Consider the following 21,927-nt stretch of genomic DNA (forward strand, 5'->3'; position numbering starts at 1 on the left):
CTAGTCCTAGCTGACAAAGAAAGTATCAACACCATCTTGCATGAATGCCATGACAGTGTCTACTCTGGTAATCTTTCTGAAGACAGGACATTGGAGAAAGTGGCTGATACAGCCTGGTGGGCTAACTGGCGACAAGACACTGGTGAATACTGCTCTTCCTGTGATAGATGCCAGAAAGCCAATAAAGCCACAGGCAGAAAGCCAATAAAGCCACAGGCATGAAAATTGAAGAACCTTCAAAGCCATGGGATGTGATTAACATGGATTGGGTAACTTCCTTGTCCCCTGGAGGAGCTGCTAGTTTCAATGCTTGTCTGGTAATAGTAGACAGATACTCTAAGACCCCAATATTTGTACCCTGCTTCACCAGGAAAAAAAAATAGTCACTTGATGGCAAGTGACATGATGCAGCTTTGGTTTCTGCTCCAGAGCTACTCCAGCGCTGCTCCAAGTCTGCTCCACCAGCACTTGTAGAGCTTGCAGGACTGCACCAGAGCACTCAATTTGGCACAGTCAGCTGATCCTAATTTTTTCCCAGGAACAGCTGATGCTCATCATAAGCTGAGCAGTAGGCATTGACTGAGCCTGGGCCGAAGCTGAGCATTGGCTGAGCCTAAGCCACAGCTGAGCATTGGATATCACAAGCCTGAAACAAATCCAAGTGTCAGCTGGACCAAGAATATTCCAAATCTGAGCATCAGCTTAGCCAACAATGGTCCAAAGCTGAGCATCATCTTGGAAAAGGCTTGTGCAGAGCTTAGGATCAGCTGGGACAATACTGTTCCAAAGATTAACACCAGCTGGGCCAAAAATTTTCAAAAGCTGAGCATTGGCTGAGCCAATGCAGGTACAAAGCTGAGCATTGGCTGAGCCAAGGCTGTTCCAAAGCTGAGTATCAGATTTTTTGAGACTATTCAAAAGATTAATAGCACCTGAGCCAAGGCTGTTCCACAGCTGAGCATTAGCTGAGCCAAGGCTGGTCCACAGCTGAGCATCAGCTGAGCCAAGGCTGGTCCACAGCTGAGCATCAGCTGAGCCAAGGCTGGTCCACAGCTGAGCATCAGCTGAGCCAAGGCTGGTCCACAGCTGAGCATCAGCTGAGCCAAGGCTGGTCCACAGCTGAGCATCAGCTGAGCCAAGGCTGGTCCACAGCTGAGCATTGTCTTAGCCAAGGTTGGTCCACAGCTGAGCATCAGCTGAGCCAAGGCTGGTCCACAGATGAGCATAAGCTGTTACAGGAGTGGTCAGACTCAGAATCTGAGCATTGGCTGGGCCGAGATTTATCCAAAGCTGAAAATCAGCTGAGCCAATACTGGTCCAAAGCTGAGCATTGGCTGGGCCAATGATAGTCCTAATCTGAGTCTAAGCTGAGCCATGACTGGAATAAAGCTGCAAATAAGCTGGGCCAGGACTGGTTCCAATCTGGGCAACAAAGCTGAGCATGAGCTGGGCACCAAAGCTGAGCATAAGCTGGGAGCTAAAGCTGAGTATCAGCTGACCAGAAATGGGGATCAGTGGTGCCCAGCAAAAACTGAGGATCTCCTGTGGAAATTCTTAAACTGTTTAGATGGTGGGTAGATGGTGGGTAGATGATGGGTAGATGGTGGGTAGATGGTGGGTAGCCCGCTGGAGCTGGCATGATGTCACTTGTCATCATATGACTATTTTTTTTCCCTGGTGAGCTTCAAGGATAATTCTGCCATGGACACTGCCATACTGTTTTGGAACAGAGTAATGCCTAGAACTGGCATCCCCAGAATCATCATCTCTGACAGAGATCCTAAGTTCACATCTGAATTCTGGACTGGTTTACATAGTATGCTAGGAACCAAACTCTACTTCTCCACTGCTTACCACCCCAGACTGATTGATTAGCTGAAAGAATGATTCAAACACTGGAATATATGATCAGGAGATTTTGTGCATATGGTCTAGAATTCAAAGACAATGATGGTTACACTCATGAATGGGTTTCACTTCTACCAATCCTTCAGCTAGCATATTGCACCAGAATACATTCAACCACTGGAAAACCTCCTGCCATCCTGGAGAAAGGCTGGATCCCAAACCTTCCCAGGAATTTCTTGAAACAAGACTCTGTAGACATTCATCCTACTGCTCTTGCCTATGGGAAAATCTTTGAGAAAGCTAGAAAACATGCTGAGCAATGCATAACATAAGCTACATCTTAAAATAAAGAAAGATGGGACAAGAATCACAAAGACCCATCCTTTAAAGTTGGTGATAAAGTCCTGATATCCACAGCAAACTTCAACAACTTGTCTGGCCCTAAGAAGATGAGAGACTCCTTTACTGGACCATTCCTTGTGAAAGCTTTACATGGAAAGAATGCTGTAGGAGTGATTCTGACTGAAGAGTTCAGCAGGGAACATCCTAAATTCCCTGTTAGCTTGGTGAAACCATACAGAGACCCCAATCCAGATAAGTTCCCCTTGAGACAGAAAGTTAAAGTTGTTATTCCCCCCATGGATAAGACCCCTCAGAGTAAAGTCATACAGAAGATTCTCAGAGACAAGAGATTGAGAGTAGAGAACAGAGATATTATGATGTACTTGGCTAGATACAAAGGCATGAGTGCTGATCATGATGAATGGCTCCTTGAGAAGGACATTCCAGACTCTGCTATCCTTCTCAGGAAATTCAGAAGTGAGAAGAGGTCTACCCCTGTGGTTTAATTTCTTACAAAAATCCAACCCTTTTGGTGGTAGGGAATGTCAGCCTTAGAGTCAACTCAGCTGACCTAAAGTCTGCCTTTTTCTACTTTTTACATATGAATTACTTCATATCTTTTTCATCTTTGGAGATAACATTGTTTTGACTTCATATTCTGTTTCCTCATTCAATTTTAACCCTAGTTACAACTTATCAATTCCGTGTAACTACACTCCTTCCCTGAGTTATTGAGTTGTGGCGCGCATGCGCAGTTGTGACGTGTCAGTGCTACCAGGCTCGCCAAACCACATGTACATATGTAAATTACATAAGCAAACTGTGAAAATTTTCGTAGTCAGGATCCCCCTTGCCTGAGGCAGTTCTACAGACTTCAGCACACCAGAACCACACCCCAGATAACCCCAGGATCACCACCAAAGAGATTACCACGCTCCCAGTATACCTACTGTCACAGGCGCCTGGGATATTGACAGTAAGTAACCTCTTTCACTGAACCTTGTTTATCTCAGAGGTACAACTCTGTGTCTGCTTGATTTGCTCTTCTTTTGCTGGCCTTTGCCTTATCCTTGATCACAGGGCTGCCCCTGCTAAACATCATTCTTTTTCTGTGGTTTTTGTAAGAAAAAAACCACATAGGTTTCCCTTTAAAGAACCTTGACTATCCAGAAGGAAGCTAAAAAATTGTGGCTGGATTAAACTTGTCTAATCCAGAAGCCCTCCACGTTTTTTTTGGTGAGAGGAGGCTGTTGCACTCTCTAGCACAGCTTGGCAGCACTCTTCTAAAGAGGTATCATTGCCAGTGGACGTGCATTCCCACTAGAATAACCTTGAATATCTGCTTAATCTTGAATCTGCTCAGTCTCTTTCTCTCTTTCTCTCTCTCTCTTATATTTGTAGTTTCTTTATCCCAAGAAATCCAAATATTACCCCCCATTTTCTTGTATCCTGTTGTCACTATAGAGACTCAGGCTCACAAAGTTGACCCAAAAGGAGAGTCACACTATCATAGGAAGTTGAATTGAGTGGAGTTATGTCCATAATGGGCAAGGTGGATTCTGAAGGGGGTATTTGAAACAGGGAAAATTAAATCCGGTTGACCTGACCAATTTGGCTGGATGTGTATGAGCGTCAGACAAAAGAAGCAAAACACCACAACGAGATCAGGGAGGGGAGCCAGAGCATGAAAGGTATAAATAGATCACAGTTTGGGTATCTTTCTCCCTCACCCTCCCCCACCTGGGCATTTTAAAGCCACGGGGTACTTTCAATGGCAACAAGAGTTTATGGTAATAGTTAGTGGGATTCGCGCCAGCCCTATAAAAATCAAATCTTGTGTTTTTGTTTCAAAAGTAGGGGAAACCCTTGAACCGAAATTCCATGATTTATAGGTTTTATTAAACTTAGATTAAAAGCTACATCATGTCTTTATCACAAGCTGAATGCCTCACACTATCTGAGGAAGAGTGGAGAGGTAGGAGGAATGAGGGGACTGAACCTTGGGTTTGCAGTGGCGAAGCCCCCTTTGCCTTTAGTAGCGCTAAATTAGTGGTTTTTGGGGCTGCTATGCTACACCATTTTGTAGTTTAAAGTGTATTACAGTTAACGCTAAGTGATATTCAAGAAAAAAATGTAATTTTAGCTGAAAATTACGGCTGATTTAGCTGTAATTGGTAGCTAATTATCTTTAATTTAGTGTTAGTGTGTTTCAGCGGCTTTTTATTACAGCCAAAGATAATAGTCGGAATCATGAGCGGCCAACTATAACGCTAAAGAATCAGCGCCAGTGATTTAATTTGCGGAGTAGTTGCATTGTTGCTTCTCATGACCTCAAAGTATTGCATGCAATCAGGTTGAATGCATCCCAGATCAACCAGGATACTCTTAAAATAGTCATTTTTTTGGTAGTGAATCTGTGTTCAATCCTGTAACCATTCAATTATTTTTAAAAACTAGAGATATGCAGTTGTATTGGGGGTTAAGTGATAAAAATTTCAAGAGGAGAAATTTGTGAAAATAAGAGGACACTAAACAAAAATTGAAAGAGTATTATGGGAAGAATTCTGTCAAACAATTATACAGACTGAGTGAAATTTTAAATCTGGGTGCGCAATTCAATTTGGATCCATGGGCACAGGAAGAGTCATTTGCAGAAATCAACTAAGAGTTCTATAAGATACTAATGATTCAATGAGAAATATTTTTAAAATATTTATTGCAGTTAACTCCCTCTCAACCCACACATGAGTATGCAAGCACATAATTCCTATTAGCCCATGTGAAATTGTCACACCAAATCGGCCAATGGAAAGTGCACCTGAAGTATCAATCTGTTCTTTCTCCTGAATCATCATTTGGAGAAATATGACTTGCAAGTGAGTTGTCATCATGAGTTTTCATAATATCATCAGATATTGAAGGGTGAGAATTTTTGAATTTCTCCCATGCATGTTCTGTGTAAATTATGTATTTAAGGTCGAAATCCTGTTTCAATCAAGCTTTCAGAATTAAATTCATCTCTACTTCAAATAAATTGAAATAACTCACCGTAAAGTCATCTCTAGGGACATTGTGTCTAGCATAAAAAGCATTAATACGCAATAGAAGTCCTTTTTGAAAGGTTTCCCGGTACGTGTAGCCTGGAAGTTCTCTATCTTCTTCTCTGCATATGGGGCATCTGTAATGTTCTTTTTTCCAAGGAGCTACACAATCCACATGGAATGAGTGTGTGCAAGTTCTCCATTTTTCGTTTTTGCTTTGATTCAAATCTCCAAGACAAATGGAACATGTATGTTCTTCTTCCTGGTGGACCCACATGTAAATGGAAACAAAGAAGGAGAAATAAGTTAGCTTTTTATAATCTTTTCAATCTGGTCTCAAATTTATCACTCACATTTTTTTCTTCAATGGAAGTTGGGACATTTGCAGATGATGAGGATAGATGCTTTTTTACTTCTTGAGAGGAAGGAATGTCTCTGGGGATTCCATCAACCACATTGGAAATCTACCAATCATCATTCACATGGTATTTTTTTTGTTTTCAATATTTTTTGTTTCTGGGATGGCCTCAACCAATAAGATTACTCACTGGAACTTCTGGTAGACCATTAAGCACTGTTGATCTAAGAATATCATTTCCAGGCATTTCTTCCCCATGGAAACCCTTCAAAAACAGACAATACAATGTTTTCCTTTAATTTTCTTGTCCTGCTGGGTGGTTCAAAACAGCTGGATTACTCACCAAATCAGTTTCTTGATCATTGCGAACTTCTGGTCCTAGAAAGCTAGTACCAGCATTTTCATTTCCATTGGAAACCTTCAAAATCCATAACCCAGATAGACTCTTTCTAAGTTTCATTTTCCTCCTGGGTGTCTCAACTAACCAGATTACTCACCAAATTTCCAGGCTGATAATTTTGAACTTTTGATGTATCAATGGTGTTGTCTTGTTTTCTTTCATTTCTATACGAACTCTCCAAAACCTATACATAGGTCACATGTTAGAAAATAAATGTACTGCTGTTGTATTTTTGAACGGTACATCACTCACAGAATCTCCTGGATGATTAAGCTGTGCTTTCAATCTGAATGTATTCCCAGGTAGTTCAGTATTGGTTCCTCTCTGAAAAACAAATGATTTAAATAAGAAAAAATAAATAAGTTTTGGTACTGTCATGAATGTTATAAAAAAAAAACTGTATCTATCACTCACAGAGATTTCAGCCTGATTGTATGGCACTTTTGATCCAACAGCAGAGTCACTAGAGATTTCACATTCTTCTTGTTGATCATGGCGCAGCACATTTGATCCAACATCTGAGTCTAAATGACAGCCATCTGAGGACCCCAATTGGTTGGGAACCTCGTCCCAAAACTCTTTCCCGCGAGGCAGAGGTGCAGTGACCAATGTAACAACTTGAAGAAGCTTTAAAGAAAAAATAATTGATGTTCAAATTCAGTGTTTTCATCTTTTTGGATGTAATATAGAATCTTACCGTAATCAATCTCATTCTATGAATAATTGAGTTGGTCAAGTTTATTATGTAAAATAGTTTAGAGGAGTTGATAATGGTTGAGAGACTAGTAGAGTGCTAAGCGGGAATAATTTCCTCTGGAATGGAAGCCAGCTTGCGCTTGCCTTATATATTCATTACTGTGGATAGCCATACATACAAAGCCATTATCTTGATACTGGCGTTAAAGAATGGAACACCCTTCAACGCGACTCAGCCTTTGATGCAACACAGCCCTCAACGCGACTCAGCCTCCGACGAGACTAAGCCTTTGACTCGGCTCAGTCTTTGGCGCGACTTGCCCTTTGAGGGGAGTCATGCTTCAAGGTGACTCATGATGCTCGAACGCAACTCAAGAAAAAAAATCAAAGCCAAAGTATTCACAACTTGATACATGTGAAGAATCAAGTTGAAGAATTGTTGCAAGGAGAAACACACCCTTCGACGCGACTCAGCCTTTGATGAAACTCAGCCTTCAACGCGAAGTTTGAAGAGGCTCAGCCTTCGAAAAGACTCAGCCTTCGGAGGACTCAGCCTTTGAAGAGACTTAGCCTTTGAAGAGACTCAGCCTTCGACGAGACTCAGACTTTGCCGCGACTCGCCTCTGAGGGGATTCACGCTTTAATGCGACTTGTGATGCTTTAACAAAACTCAAGAAAAAAAAACCAAAGCCAAATTATTTATAACTAGATACATGTTGGGAATCAAGTACCATTTACTAACCTAGTCACTTCTTCAGGGGAATCAAGAATTTAAAAGCTACGCTGCCCTGCAAAAAGCGGCGATTTTAGCGCAGCGTAGCGGCCGCCACAATAACTCCCCAGGCCAAAAAGCGGTAGCGCAGCGGGATTATCGCTGCGCTACCGCTGAAAGTAGCGGTCCCCCGCTTTTTCCCCAACCCAAAAAGCCGTAGCGCAGCGGGCAGGGCCGCTACTTTCTGCGCAGCGGGCAGGGCCACTACTTTCAGCGCAACCCAGCAGCCACCAAAAATTGCGCTTTGCTGCGCTTTTTTGGCGCGCAGCGGAGTAACGCTAGGCAGCCAGGCCAAAAAGCAATAGCGCATGGGGACCACCGCTGCGATACCCCTGAAGGTAGCGGGTCCCCGCTCTTTCTCCGACCCAAAAAGCGGTAGCGCAGCGGGAAGGGCAACTACTCTCAGTGCAGCACAGCGAGTCCATTTGCGCTGCGCTTTCCGTTGCGCTGCACTACTTTTAGTGCAGCTTTTTCAGTCTTGGGGGATGTCAGCGGGCTGCTGATCTGGACAGCGCAGCAACTGACAAACCCTCTCTAGATAGCGTCTCCTGAAGCCTCTACTCAAAGGAGCGCACTCAACCGCAGCTATTCAGTGGCATAGATCTGTAACATGACAAATAACATGTCACAGATTAACAGATCTGCAGAGTACAAGTAAGAGGAATTTCTCTAACTCAGAGGATTCCTCGGATTAGATTATATCAAGCCCACCAACGTTGTAATCTTTGACACTCCTCAAACACTGCAATTCCCACCAGGGGAGACTTTGATGCACTCTCCAGAGAGTGCCAGAGTCTAATTTTATGTTTTTCTGGGTCTGATGTGAGCCAGATGTGGATTAGGAAATGATTGATAAATTCTTCAGAAGTCAATGGGAAGTGTGTCAGAAGTGATGCAGAATTATCACAGGACCTTGTGCAATGTTGTATAGAACCATTTAATTTTCTAAGGATAACTTAATTACAATCTTTCATGAAATCATAGTTAATTAATGCCCAATTATTACTCATTTAAGGTGAATTTCTGTTGATCAATTTCTCCATGTCAAAGGGGTTCCAAACAACGTCAATGTGACTTGCGGGGGCTTTCATGGCTTTCTGACCAGTTTTTACTTGTAATGTAGCTGTGAAAGGCCCCTCTAGTGATCTGTCACCCTAATGTACGCGCGTACACAAAGGTGACATTGGCAAAGTGGAAAAAAACTCACATGCATGTGCATGGAGACATTGGAAAACAAACAAACACAAAAACAACTCACAAGGTTATATGTGTTAAGAAGCCAGGACGTCTATCTGAAATCTGGGACCACACACCTCAAAGCTTGACTTGACTCATATTTTCACCCTACTTTCATCCTTTTTTGGCTCAATTCTAGATGATACCGGCCTTCTTTAGGGAAATATGCCAATTCAGATGGGCCTTTCACATCATTCTAAGAGGGGTGTACATGTTGTTGATCTGCGGGAGGCCCAACCTGCAATTTGTAACAAACTTACACAAGCGCACATGACAGTTACATTAGCAAAGTGAAAACAATGAACAACTTCATGCGCATATAAATAAAATGAATTTAACCCCAATAATTCATCTCAACTAACAAACAGTTCAAATTGAATTATGCATTGATTGTGGCCATTGTGTCCTAGTGGTTTCAACCACATTCCAGTTGACTTCTGCATGACTTCTGGATGGTTTATGCATGAATCCAGAATCAGTTTCAGATCATTTGTGGATTAGTTCCAGAATTTTTCATTAATTCTTACACTACTTTCATCAAAGGCATCCAGCACAGTTACGGAAAAAGGGTACAGTATGGCACTCTCTGGAGAGTGCGTCAAAATCTCCCCTGGTGGCCACACAAGATTTCATGCAAAAGTTAAATTATTACACTCACAATATAATGCTAACAAACAGGGCCTTGCTCTCTATTTGCCAAAACTCCATTCAGCCAGCTGATATCACTGTTTTCATATTTTGGATGGCAATATTTCCCCCTTGCCACTGTCAGCTAGTTTGAACACTTGAAATTCCTGTACAGCAATTTTGGCTGGCTATAGATCATTTCTAAGGTGAAAATAAATCTGAATCAAGCTCAATTAATTTGCCTTTTATTTTTTCTGTGATTATCCTGTGGAAATCTATAAAGGTTTGGAAAAATGACTCCCAAAAATTGAGAAACAACCCCTGAAAGTTTATTCACGCCCTGCTGACCTGTGGCCAACCCCTCCCTGATACCTCCACACTGTGTTATGCTACACTATATTACACCATGATGTGTTATGATACCCTATTTTATTCAGGGTGGAAGGGGTAAGCAACTCCCAAAAAACCCGTGAACCAAAAGGGGGCCCGGCTGGACTTTGGGGAGGGGTTGGCTGCAGCTCCACGGGGCGTAAGGAGACTTTTGCAAGTTGTTTCCCAATTTTTGGGAGTCATTTTTCCAAGCCCCAATTTATATCCATGAGGCTCATGAGAATAAAAGGTTTACTGGAAAAATTTCAGAGAGCCACAATTTGTTTGGAATATAAATGTAATTTCAAACGGAAATCTATTCCAAGAGGATCTAGATGTTAAGCTACACCCAAATCAGTTAAACTTTTGCAATTATTCTAGTCTAAGAGGCTCTAACTTGAAGCAAATCATGAATTTCCTGTAGATATTGATGGTAATTCTTTTGTTGTATCTTTGAAAGAAGAACTTTGATCTTTTTCATTGCTATTTTATTCATGTATGGTTAAAATAAACCATATGTTTCTCAGGCTTGTGCACTTTCTCATTTGTTTTGGGAAATTTAAAATGTGAAATATACACACATCAATTTAGCCTCTGTTTCCAGATTGTTAATTTTCTTCAAACCTTCCTCTGATATTTTGTTTGTGATGGTTGAACTTGTTCTGAAAGGATTGAGGGTGGATATAATAAGAAAAACTGGCCCCTCATTCAGACATCTGGAAAAGAAAAGAAAAGACTCACATTGTTGGATTCCTCAGTTCCAAGCCATAAACACATTTGAGTGGAACTAAATCTGAAGTAATTTCCCCTTCCTGTTTCAAAGCACCACCATTAGAAAGCTTAATGGAGGCTCTAAGTTATACAAAAAAATGATCCATTATAGCCATTTAAATTATCTCAATTCCTTAATTAGTTTGTCTGGAAATATGCATTACTATTGTGATTCTGAATATTTAAATTAAACTTACTCTGCTATCCCTGAAGCCAACTGCACATATGAGCTTTTCAATCCAATTTTTGTTGCAATGGCTTCAGTCTCCCTCAGTGCAGCTAAACTGCAGCATCACCAGACAATTTTCAAGTTAGTTAGAGATCTTATTACTTAAACATATTGTTGTATTAGGGAACCTGTAACTTACTTCTTGTTCTTATCTTGATTGTCTGTGGCGTCGTCTCCTTGAGCAAACACGGGTTGCTTTCCTGGTCCAGTGGGTGATGCACTATTTGAAAATGTTGGCGAAGGGTTGTTTAAGGTGCTGGCTTAAATTATTGGATTAACTAAGGCAATCTTACTCACAAATTAAATCCATTTTTCTCCTGACTATTTTGAGTCATTAATGACGACGGGGTTTTCCTCTCTTCTTTGGGAGCTCCTCTATTGAAATGGAAAAAGTAAGATTTTGATATCGAGGTTGGAAGTTGGCCCCAGAATCAGCAAAGTTGTTTGACTAGGATTTGAGTTCCTCCTTCAGACTTACGTGCCATGTGCCGCCTCAACAGTACCTCTTCACGTAGCAATTAAATTTGTATTATTATCGAGGCTAGAAATCAACGTTATCCGATGATTTTCTGTGAGTTCACGTAGGTTCACTTACTTGGTTTTTTGTATCCTGTATGGGCGCATCAAGCGGTATTGCAAGTCAGGAAAACCATATCTCTTATCTTTGAAAATTTCTTTGCACACTCACAGCGAAACCGCTCTGAGCTCCGTGGCATCCAGTGCGCGTTTCCAGACTCCTATCCTGGAACAGTGCGTCGGCGTCTCCGCGATGAGTATCCAAAGTAAGCCAAAAAGAGCCAGCTCGCCGGGATGCACCAGCATTCGTAACATGCGTTTGCGGCAGCGCTGGAGCGGGTACATATCAAATCAAAAGGGTATTCGAGATGGGAAATATGGAAACAGGAGATCAGTGACTGGAGGCATGCATATGGCGCTTCTTTGTACACTGAGGCAAAAAGCCTCGCTGAAGGGGATCTGACCTTTCTTTTCGCCTGTGCAATAGGCCCAATACGGATCGTATTTCGTTACGGGAATGCAAGAAAAGCTGTAGGGCCAGGCAGAGTCGAGTCTCATCGAGCAAGCAGGATTGATGTTTTTGATAAAACTAGGGCTGGCGGCTGGCCTCATCAGTGGAACGTGTATTGCGGATAATCCATTAATCATGTTTCTTTGGACCGACTTCGTCTTTGCGGCCTTCCAAGCTGACCGGTGCCTTGGAAACGCGATGTCAGCGGCGATGCTGTGAATAAGAAAGGTTTCTGTCCGGGCTTTGCTCTGGGTCCGAAGGGTTTGTAGTTTCAATCCCAGCCCATCAAAGTAGATCAAAGTATCACTCATCCGCCAGAGGCCCGCAAATTCTACACCGGCCGAAGGTAAAGCTGGTGGGAAAGGATTCCGCTGGTCGTCTTCCCAGTCAATAAACAATTTCCGGTCGGCGGTACTTTTTGCTGTGACAATAATGCCCAGCCAGCTCCATTCAACTCCGTCCTCAGTCTTGGCCCTCGGTTTCCTTTCGTTTGCCTATCAAACTGGTTCTCTCCTTCTTTGTGCAGAGATTCATACTCGGGATAAAGTTTTCCGTGACGGAGATGTTCGCGTTGGGTATCTCAACACCGGACTAAAGACGCAAGCCGGCTGGATATCGAGCGAAGAAACAAAGCTGGGATTCTTGTATGGCCGAGGTCGGCAAGAATCTCCGCCGGCCGAGAAGGCTGGTTGGCTGCTGGACCATGAGCGTTACGAATTAAGATGACCGCTCGCCAAGACACTGCAGAGATATCCCGAACACTGCAATCAACACCTCAAGATACTGCATATTTATGCCTGCAGCCTTGTGCTTCGAGTTCTGCTTTGAACACTGCGCACATCAACCATGTCGACACAGCTTCTTCTCAAGCTGCCAGGGGAAATTGTCTAATACACAGCTCAGTCTTTGGAAGTGTGTATATGAAACTATCGGCCCGGCGGCGCTGGGTGGAATCCGGTCGTTGCGCATACAAACAGGTGAAATAAATACCATTCTCATCTTGGTGCGTGACTCTCCTCTTTTTAAGCAACCCCCGGACTTCCTCATCCATCCCAGAGTAGGATTACGAATGATTATCACTTGAAAACTTGACGTGGGTATAGGATAGTACAACATGGCAGATAAAAAACCCGATATCGGCTCTCACTCGAAGCCTTACCGGGCGCCACTACTAGACTTCAGATCACTCTACCCATTTTCCGACGATTTCGATCCGGGCGCACTCTGGGGATTGCGAAGACTGATAAGGAAAGGGGCGATAAGACTGGTCAAGCTTTACTTCTTTATTATCTTCCTAACAGTGGTCGATCTGCTCTTCGTGGGATTCAATCTGATCAGTCCAGCCAGGACTAGTGGGAATGTGATCCCGTTGCCTTTCAATCCTCATTCGCCACCTCGATTTTTCGATCGTCCTTTTATCTTTGTCATCTGTAAACTGGCACTTTGGCTGGGTCCTCGCGCACCCCAATGGATCCAGGAATGGTCTCAATGGGATGGCCTACTTCCCGACGGACGCTGGCCAGCAATCGATAGAGATATGGACTTCCAGACTGTTTCCCGTAGTCCTTGTCCTGGGCTCAACGCCTTAGCCAACCATGGTATGTTGGATTTTTTTTTCTTTCTAACTCGATTTTACTGAAGCATTCCTAAATTTAATTTCCAATCGTTGCTTTCCTCCATCATTCTTTGATCTCCAAAAAAAGGAATCCTTAATAAATCAGGAGAAAACCTTAACTTTCATCGAATTGCCTCTCGGATTAGCAGGACTTATAACCTCAGCCCAGCCCTGGCCGTCCAATTACTCTCAGCTGCCTGGCCTCTATTCAAGGACCGAGGGAAGATCGATCTTTACTCCCTAACGACTCATGGTTTGATCGAACATGATGCCAGTCTACTCCGTCAGTTATTTCTCCCCATTCTTCTTTGTACAGCTCTGTTAAATGACATAAATATGTTGAGTGAGCCTTTTCTTTGCAACAACCATTGGTCTCAATAGGTCCTGATCTCAATGAAAGCACTTTGGAAGACCAAACCAAGCCGAACCAAGAATTGATCGAAAAACATTTCCCTAAGCGACGAATCCGAAGGACTCGAAAAATCAACAGAGAAAGTGCAAGCGCAGAGGAAGAGGACGAAGAAGAAACAGACAAAATCAGACTCAAGCACCTCGACTTCTCGAATCTATTGGAAAGGAGGAGAGAGGAATGTAAGATAAAGAATACGAGTTTCCACGACACGTTCTTGTTCAAGTTTTTCGGAAGCGGCAATTGCGCCATGTTTATCGAAGTCTTTAATGGGGAATTGTCGGATATACGTCCATTTGTCGGCGCCGGTGTTTCTACCAACGGTCGACCCTATCATCACCATCATCGCGATCTTCCCGATGGACAACCCGAGCATCCAATCGGTTTCATGAATTTAGTCAATCTCGAAGTCTTGCCTCACGACCGTTGGAGACCTTCAAATCTGCACCATCCATGGGGCTTAACAATTTTCAAACTTATTTACTCCACTCTAAAAATCGAAGCCAGGACTTGAGAAGACGAATGAAGAAAACAAAACCAGATGAAAACATGAGAAATAACTCAATTTCCGCCTTGACTAGTCCGCCATACTGTTTTTCCATTACTTTGCTGTTCCTTATGAAAACGGTATCGACTTTGCTTGTATAAATAGAGCTGAACAGTTTACGTGTCCAGTGTCTCTTTTTATCTCTTTCTGCTTGCTAACATTTTGACAGTGAGGTAAAACTCTCTGCCGCTTATCAGTACTTGGTTGACTTGTATTGTGTGGATGCATGTGCTGACACAAATGCTCAAAAAGGTTTCTAGAAGTAACTCTAGACATCTGATCCCCCCTTTTCTCTATGCGCAAAATGGCCCTTAGATGCCTTATATATTTACTCACTGAAATGAAATTTTTGAAGGTTGCCTTTGAGAGCATTGGCTTTGGGGTTTGAGCTCACAACAGACAAGGCTTGCACCGCAGACGGAAGTGTAATGATCAGACAACTATCTTGTGTCTGTGATTCGAATGAATAGTGGACGGTCGGCTGGATTTGCCACCTGTGTAGGTTACGTATGCCCTTGTGGGTCAAATTTATCGTATTTATGGTACGACTGGATTTCATAGGCCAAAAATGTAGAACAATGTATGGTTTTATACGACCCTCGAGGCTAGTGACATGATCCGGCCCCAACCCTACACAAAGAGTAAAAGACGAGTCAGTGTGAGAAGGGGTTGAAGGAGATTAAGTGATCTCAACGAATAAAAGTAAAAACGGGAGGAAGAGAGAGAGAGAACAAGGGGGCTTACCTTTTCTCTTAGCTCAGCAGCCACTACGCCATTGATTTTGGTACCCAACAGCTCTCTCTTGTTGTTCAAAAGGACGGCTGCATTGTCGTCAAATCGTATTGAGCGACCGTCTGCCCGATTGGTCTCTTTCTTCGTCCGCACAACCACCGCCCGTCGGATATCACCCCTGCGCACTTTGTTTGATGCCAATAGGTTCGATGATGATGAGGATGGACCGGATGAGTTTTGGGGAATCGGTCGGGCTCGTTTAATCACACACACGATCTCGTCCCCTTTGCCGATCAACATGTACAAAAAAAAGTATCAGAGTTGAATACATCCTGATTGAAAGATGCATTCACATTCTAATGAAAGACGTGTACTCACCAATACGGGCATGGCCTTGTCGACCTTTGAACTTGAGGACGTTGATGCATTCAGCTATCAGCCCGCCTGAATTATCGATGATAAGCTGTTGGCGGCATAAACATCGTCAAGAAATTTCAATCCCTGATTGTTGGAGTATTGGACTGACCATCCGAGCCTTGAGTCCCAACATGTTGAAGCGAAAGTGGTGCAGGTCGTGAAACCGGTCAATGGAGTGCTTTGGATGCATACAGTGCGTGACATGTGATAAGAATGTGCGCGTGACACCTCTGATGTTCCTCCCACTGCCCAGGCGAGTCACTCCGGCCGTCAAGCGAGGACGAACTTGACGACGACCAGCAATTTGTGACGCAGACAAGGCGTGCAACAGACAATCGACAAATCATCTCAGAACCCAGGACGCGCTTGAGAATCGGGGAAACTTGAGAACAAGATGTCGAGCTTGAAGTTTTGTCGAGACTGGTTAGACTGATTCCATGGCTTTACAAACACCTCGAATAGTACCCAGAACTAACGTCGATGATCCGCGTCAATTTTTATGGCCGATCAGCGCGAATCTGCTATATCCTCGAGTTGAGTCCGCATTCTTCTCTCCTCGACCAGCGGGCCATGTGTCAAATGAGGTCTGACGAGAACCTGGGTTTTAAAATATACTGGCAACAACAGGCAGATAAAGTGCACAAAGTCTTAACGTATGCCTGTCGGAATTGTGTTTACTTTGAGGAAGCGGCTCAGACGGAGGAAGAACGCGGAGAGAAGTGGCTGGTCTACCGGAATGATCTGATGGCCGAGTCCAAGTCAGTTGCTCCTGCTCCCCTCGGGTTCAACCCATCAAATCTGACCAACACATACTCGGAGAGATTTCTGAAACCACTGTCATATTGAGCCAGAGAGACCGCGGGTGTCACTCAAGATCTCCATACTGATCCGACCCTGGTAAATTATTTCATCAAAACGATTGCTTGAGCTCAAGTCCTACAAATCCTCAGCTTGACATTAGAAGCTCATCTCTCCCTCGACATTTTGCATCTGATTTTCCAGCCTAGGTCAAGAATCACATGCCCATATTGTAAGCATCGCGCGGATATCCTCCACGGGACGTCTGCATATACAATCAAGCTGATAAATATCTTTACGTGGATCGTCTAGGTGAACATCGGGAAGCTGTATTTTTGTTAGTGCATTGAAGCCTCTTTTGAAAACAAAACCAGGCGGCGTGGAGGTTGACAGCGGACGAGAGTTTTTGTGTCATGACGGGTAATATAGCCAAGACCAATCGAAGCGGAACCTAACAAGTAAGCCTTCTGTCCATGCAGCATCCACCGAAATCAGCATCATATAGGCAAGTATTGACTAAAGGATGCTGATCCGACTGAATGATTACTGTTGTGTTTCATTAGCAATGACATTGTTTTATGTCTGCACGTCTTGCAATAAACCTTTTCAGGTGACTGTTCCAGTCTATCCCTCCTCGACCATTTTCCCTGCCTTCCCACTTGATCTGAAGTTTAGCGCGATGCATTTTGGTAGGATCCGATGCTCCAGGGAAATGCGACCTAAAGGCCAAGGCATATATTCAATGTTGCTCACATCAATTCCCTGGCCAGCTGATACCAACCATGTTAAGTCGGGTATGGGGCTGCAGACTCTCCTGTTCTACACCATTTATTCGTCGTCCATCTCGATTTTAATCATATCAGTTAAGCAATAACTGTATCAGAAACGTTTATAGATTGACAAATGTGAAGTGCATTAAAATTTACCCAGAAAGGGACATCAAATTGGGTGATCAGTTCATGGACCTGTGACTGGATTTATCATTTTGGCTATATGCTAATATTTTCCCTTTTGCTGAGATTCAAAAATATCGGCGAAAGGGAAACTAAGAGCATCTCCACCCGGGGAGGTAAACCGGGTTGCTATCCCGCGTTTACCAACCCGAACCCAAAAAACACCACCCACCCGGGGTGGCAAATGAGTTTCTATTTTGCCTCCGGAGGTAAAAATCGGCATCGGGTTGCTACATATGGCAACCCGATAGCAACTGGATAGCAACTCCTCCTGGCTCATCCCCCCTCAACACTCATCAACTCAAGTGCATAGACATGTCATACAACAACCCAAAAGGTAAGTTTTACATCAACAAGTAATAAAAAAACAAAAATCAACCTATGAGAGCTATCAACGACTGTATTCCAGTCATTGAGAGCTTGACTATCGACGACTGGCTTTACAGGTCATCGAAAGCTTCGCCAGCTATACCGGTCATCAAGAGCCTTACAAAGCTCTTGATGACCGGCTCTTGATGACCGGTATAACCGGTTGTCCATAGCTTTGCAAGCTATCGATGACCGGTTCGAGAGCTTGCAAAGCTATGGACGACCAGTTATACCGGTCATCGAGATATAACTGGTTGTCCATAGCTTTGCAAGCTATCGACGGCTGGATATAACGGTCATCGATAGGTTTGCAAGCAATCGCCGACTGGTTTTAACGGTAATCGATAGTTTTGCAAGCTATCGAGGACCGATTATAATGGTTGTCAATAGTTTTCACTCAACGATTGGTCATATCATCAATAGCTTTGCAAGCTATCGACGACCGGTTATAATGGTCATGGACGGCTTTGCAAGCTATCAATGACCATCTACATATATAAGGCTTTTAAGAGCATCCGCATCGGTTGCGGATTAAGGGAAGATTAGCGTAACTAATCCTCCTAGGCAACCGCATCGGGTCTGATTTAATCGGACTAAACTCCTCCCGGGAGTACGATTTGGAGCAAGCGGGAGTAAAGTTACTCCTCGCTAATCCTGGGAGTAAGCGCTGCATGCAGACACTGCTCCCCACCCAAAAGTGTGCACCAAACACAGCTTACATAAGCTGTAGGTGCATACCACGTACTTACACAGCTTTTTATCCCGCACCAATGCGGTTGCCGGCCGGGACTAGCGCTAATCCGGGAGTAAGCAGATCTGTTACTCCTCGAGTTACACCCGCACCGATGCGGATGCTCTAATGGGTCATGAAGGAGTGTGTTGGGGTGCTTCCGTATGCAAATATTATAGCAACCACGGGTGCGTGCCAGAGCCGCGCGGGTTGCTATATGCAAAACATGAGTTGCCATCGCGGTGTTTTAGCAACCCGAGTTTACCTCCCCGGGTGGAGATGCTCTAAGCGAGCAAACAAAACCCGTGATTTTTTTTGAGCGCTCTCCACGCCTAGCACTATGTGGTTCGGCTCGGGTGGCCCGGGCTTGAGTCAGCAGAGGGGGCTTATGTAAGAATCGCACATTGCTGAGCACGGAATTGAATGGTGCAGATTCCAGCATCATGTTCTTCTTTTCTTCACCAACCCGACTGCTTGAAATCCGTACCCTGCTCATTCTCGAGGACAGATAGCTGGGAACTGAAGGCAATGGAAACAACACGCGAGGTGAGAAGAGTGGAGCAGTGGGTTAAAAGCATCTCCCTCTATTTTCCTCGTTATCCTTATTTTCTTCCCACTTTTCATCATTTTTCGACGATCTATTCGAAGTTAGAAAGAAATTGAGAACCACGTCTCTCCTAATGGATTGAATCAAGTATCACTTTGATTTGAACAATGAGTGGGGATTTATTTTCAAGCTGGATAGATGAAATAAAATGAAGGTAAAAATTATATCCAATAAGAAGGAAATATCTTCGATTTTCAACCCTTCATCGTCATGACCGAGAAACTCGAGAGCTGAATATTTAACTCCGGGGACGAGTCAAGCCAATGTCCATCGCAAGCCAAGGAAACAAGCGAACAAATAACAGTCTGCATCAATATACTGTACCACTAGTTTTGCTGTTTGCGATTGAGGCGGTCGGTTCTTTGGGTGTAAGGCAGTTCATATCTGCCAAGTACATCTGATCCGTGCTGTTGAATATTCAGGACATCGTCCAAATGCTTTCGTCGCTCCGCTAGGGTCGTGGGTATCGGGAACTTCTGATACAACCGATTGCATATGACTCCGTGAGTTGGTCCCAGGGGTACCGATGCTATTCTATGTGGAACAATCTTGAAGTGATCTCCCATCCTGTTGCGATCAGAAGTACGAAGGGGGATGCTTGCCACCAACAACCACTTCGGAGCGCCGAGTACCACGAATCGAGGAAACCTTCCGGGATATGTTCTCCCTCGACCCGTCAATAATTCTTGACCAAAAGTGCACCAAGTCGTCGTTGGAGGGGCTTGACATGTGAGGCACGATAAGTTCCGATAGGAAGATGATCTGACTGAACAATGGGCGCGAGCTGGATCCTATCGGTAGGATCCTTAATGCCTTGCTGGAAGCGGTGATGCTTGTGATGGACTCCGTGGATAGGCCGGAGTGAAGGGGTCGGAGCGAAGGAACCGGTGCAAAAAAAAGAAAAAAGAATGGAATGGCGAAATGAGACCTAGAGTAGGAGGCAATAGAACAAATTGTCAGGATACCTATTGGACCTCTTGTCTGATTGATATTGAACTGAGACTACACACCTTTAAAGAAAGTTCGCCAACTCTTTCCTTAGGATGCATGATGTAATATCAATGCCACACGTAATTTTTTTGGGGTGCCCCAGCGGATACGCCCGCTTGCACCTTTCCTGGAATTACGATAAGTCCGATGCTAAGCAAAAGACATTGGAACTGTGTTAGCGCGCCTCTGGGTCTCAAGAGCTGCACTTAAGCTTCTTGCTGCTATCCTAAGTAAGAGGAGAGGAATTTTCGGGTTTTAGCTCATTGAGTGAGTCGACTTCGTTGCGCATTCTGCCACAAAGTTGTCCACTTTGTCAGATTGAGGGTTTGGCGAGAAGAGATTCCTCCGGAGTACATTGCAGATATCAGCTGCTCCAATTCCAAGAAGGAAACACAATCCCTTGGGACAAAGATGTCTAAACAGCTGTATCTCGTTGGGCCAGGTGGATGTGAACCATTTAGCTCTTGCGGCCCTGCAAGGTACATTTGAGGAGTAAGAGCTGAAAATTAGTTTGTTGCCAATGATAAGTAGAAGAAATAGAGACCCATGACAATGCTTCAAAGGACTATTAACTGTCAATGGTACTAGTCTTGACATAGGTCTACAAGTCCAGGCGCTTTGGTTTGCCCTATGAATGGCATCTAAAGAGTAACATCTAGACTTTAGTTCGTTTGTGCCGAGAAGGAGAAGATGAGAAGAATGGCTGACCCTACAAACCACCGAGGGAAATTGTCGGTTGTAGTATTTGTGACTTCAAGTCCGGGAACTTGCAGTCACTTTTTCTACCCCGCCTGTGGAGTAAGAGCTAGAATTTAGTGCGGTGCTTCGGATAAGGAGAGAAATAATGACTCACATCTTACCTCAAATACATGAAAGTTGATTTATTCTTCGGGACCCATAGTTCGGGCGCATTCTCAGTCGCCCTTGTCCATTGCGTGCGTGGATTGAGAGCTAGACTTGAGCTTGGTTCTTCTATAGATAAGAACCAAAGAAAACTATGACTCACTTAAACAATCCAACGTGCCCAACAGTCGTCAATACCAATAATAATTTAAAGAGCGTGCTATTTTCATTGAATTCAAGTCCATATGCCTTACGTCGCACTGTGAAGCGCTTCAGCGGAGAGGGACTGGTATTTTCAGAGAATCATCCGCGAAAGTAAGACAATGTCGCAGCAGGGGTAGTGCAGACATATTCTGGTGGTCCAAGCCTGAGATACAGAGCCAATTAAATCAAGAGATCAGAACGGAATATTGATGCTTGATTGCATATTGGGAGAGTTGAAGGTGAGCCAGGATGCGACCTGATTTCAGCAGATAAGGGGATTCAAGAAAACTGAGCATGTCAACGTTGAGCCTTGCTTGCTGGGATAGAAACCCAATTGATTGAGTTGATGGTTATGAGTTAAGAACAATGCAAACGTCAACTTTGGATATTGTTTGCCGGGATAGTACCCAAATTTATCAAGTTGATGGCGATGAGTCAAGAACAATGCAAACATCACTGTTGGGCATTGCTTGCCGGGAGATACAAGCCCAATTGGTCAAGTTGATGGTGATGAGTTAAGAACAATGCAAAAGTCAAAGTTGGATATTGTTTGCCGGGATAGTAACCCAGTTTATTGAGTTGATGGCGATGAGTCAAGAACAATGCAAACATCAACATTGGACATTGGTTGTCGGGATAGTAACCCAAATGATCACATTGATGGTGATGAGTGGTGAATGATGCAACATGATTCCGCGGAATATAATGGTTAGGTTGACCAATCATGACTAGACCATTCATCATGAAACAATGCATTTGTTGAAAATTTCTTGAAGTGCAAAAAGGAATGGGCCGTAGATGATCAAAAGACATGTGATGGTTTAAGATCAAAGAATTTACACGTGCTACGTGGCAAGGATAGTTTGCAGTCACGTTCTGCTTGTGCTTCGCCACCAGGGTTTCCAAGGTCATATTCAATATTCAATGAATCCATGGACAAGGAATCCCATCTATTCTGAGTCAAGACGGCAAAAGATATATACCTTAGATGATGTCC

At 43.7% G+C, this 21,927-nt stretch overlaps 4 protein-coding genes across 4 annotated transcripts; 2 read left to right on the top strand and 2 right to left on the bottom strand.

Annotated features, from left to right (window-relative positions):
• Positions 1-10,476: 10,476 nt before the first annotated feature.
• Positions 10,477-11,550, bottom strand: PtA15_1A479 (uncharacterized protein; the record flags this gene model as incomplete). Its single annotated transcript, XM_053165510.1, has 7 exons — positions 10,477-10,501; positions 10,658-10,744; positions 10,829-10,909; positions 10,987-11,064; positions 11,168-11,194; positions 11,285-11,299; positions 11,378-11,550. The coding sequence occupies 7 exons, from the start codon at positions 11,548-11,550 to the stop codon at positions 10,477-10,479; spliced, it is 486 nt and encodes a 161-aa protein (XP_053016695.1).
• A 1,280-nt stretch (positions 11,551-12,830) lies between these two features.
• PtA15_1A480 (uncharacterized protein) lies at positions 12,831-14,254 on the top strand (the record flags this gene model as incomplete). Its single annotated transcript, XM_053165512.1, has 3 exons — positions 12,831-13,314; positions 13,420-13,614; positions 13,713-14,254. The coding sequence occupies 3 exons, from the start codon at positions 12,831-12,833 to the stop codon at positions 14,252-14,254; spliced, it is 1,221 nt and encodes a 406-aa protein (XP_053016696.1).
• Positions 14,255-14,875: 621 nt separating this feature from the next.
• On the bottom strand, positions 14,876-15,626 carry PtA15_1A481 (uncharacterized protein; the record flags this gene model as incomplete). The annotated part of the gene is made up of 4 exons (XM_053165513.1): positions 14,876-14,917; positions 15,032-15,303; positions 15,398-15,482; positions 15,546-15,626. 4 exons carry the CDS (start codon positions 15,624-15,626, stop codon positions 14,876-14,878), a joined length of 480 nt encoding a protein of 159 aa, XP_053016697.1.
• A 290-nt stretch (positions 15,627-15,916) lies between these two features.
• On the top strand, positions 15,917-17,108 carry PtA15_1A482 (uncharacterized protein; the record flags this gene model as incomplete). The annotated part of the gene is made up of 5 exons (XM_053165514.1): positions 15,917-16,194; positions 16,288-16,333; positions 16,439-16,497; positions 16,664-16,692; positions 16,798-17,108. The coding sequence occupies 5 exons, from the start codon at positions 15,917-15,919 to the stop codon at positions 17,106-17,108; spliced, it is 723 nt and encodes a 240-aa protein (XP_053016698.1).
• Positions 17,109-21,927: the final 4,819 nt, after the last annotated feature.

This window comes from Puccinia triticina, chromosome 1A (genome assembly GCF_026914185.1).
Source record: "Puccinia triticina chromosome 1A, complete sequence".
Lineage (NCBI taxonomy): Eukaryota > Fungi > Basidiomycota > Pucciniomycetes > Pucciniales > Pucciniaceae > Puccinia > Puccinia triticina.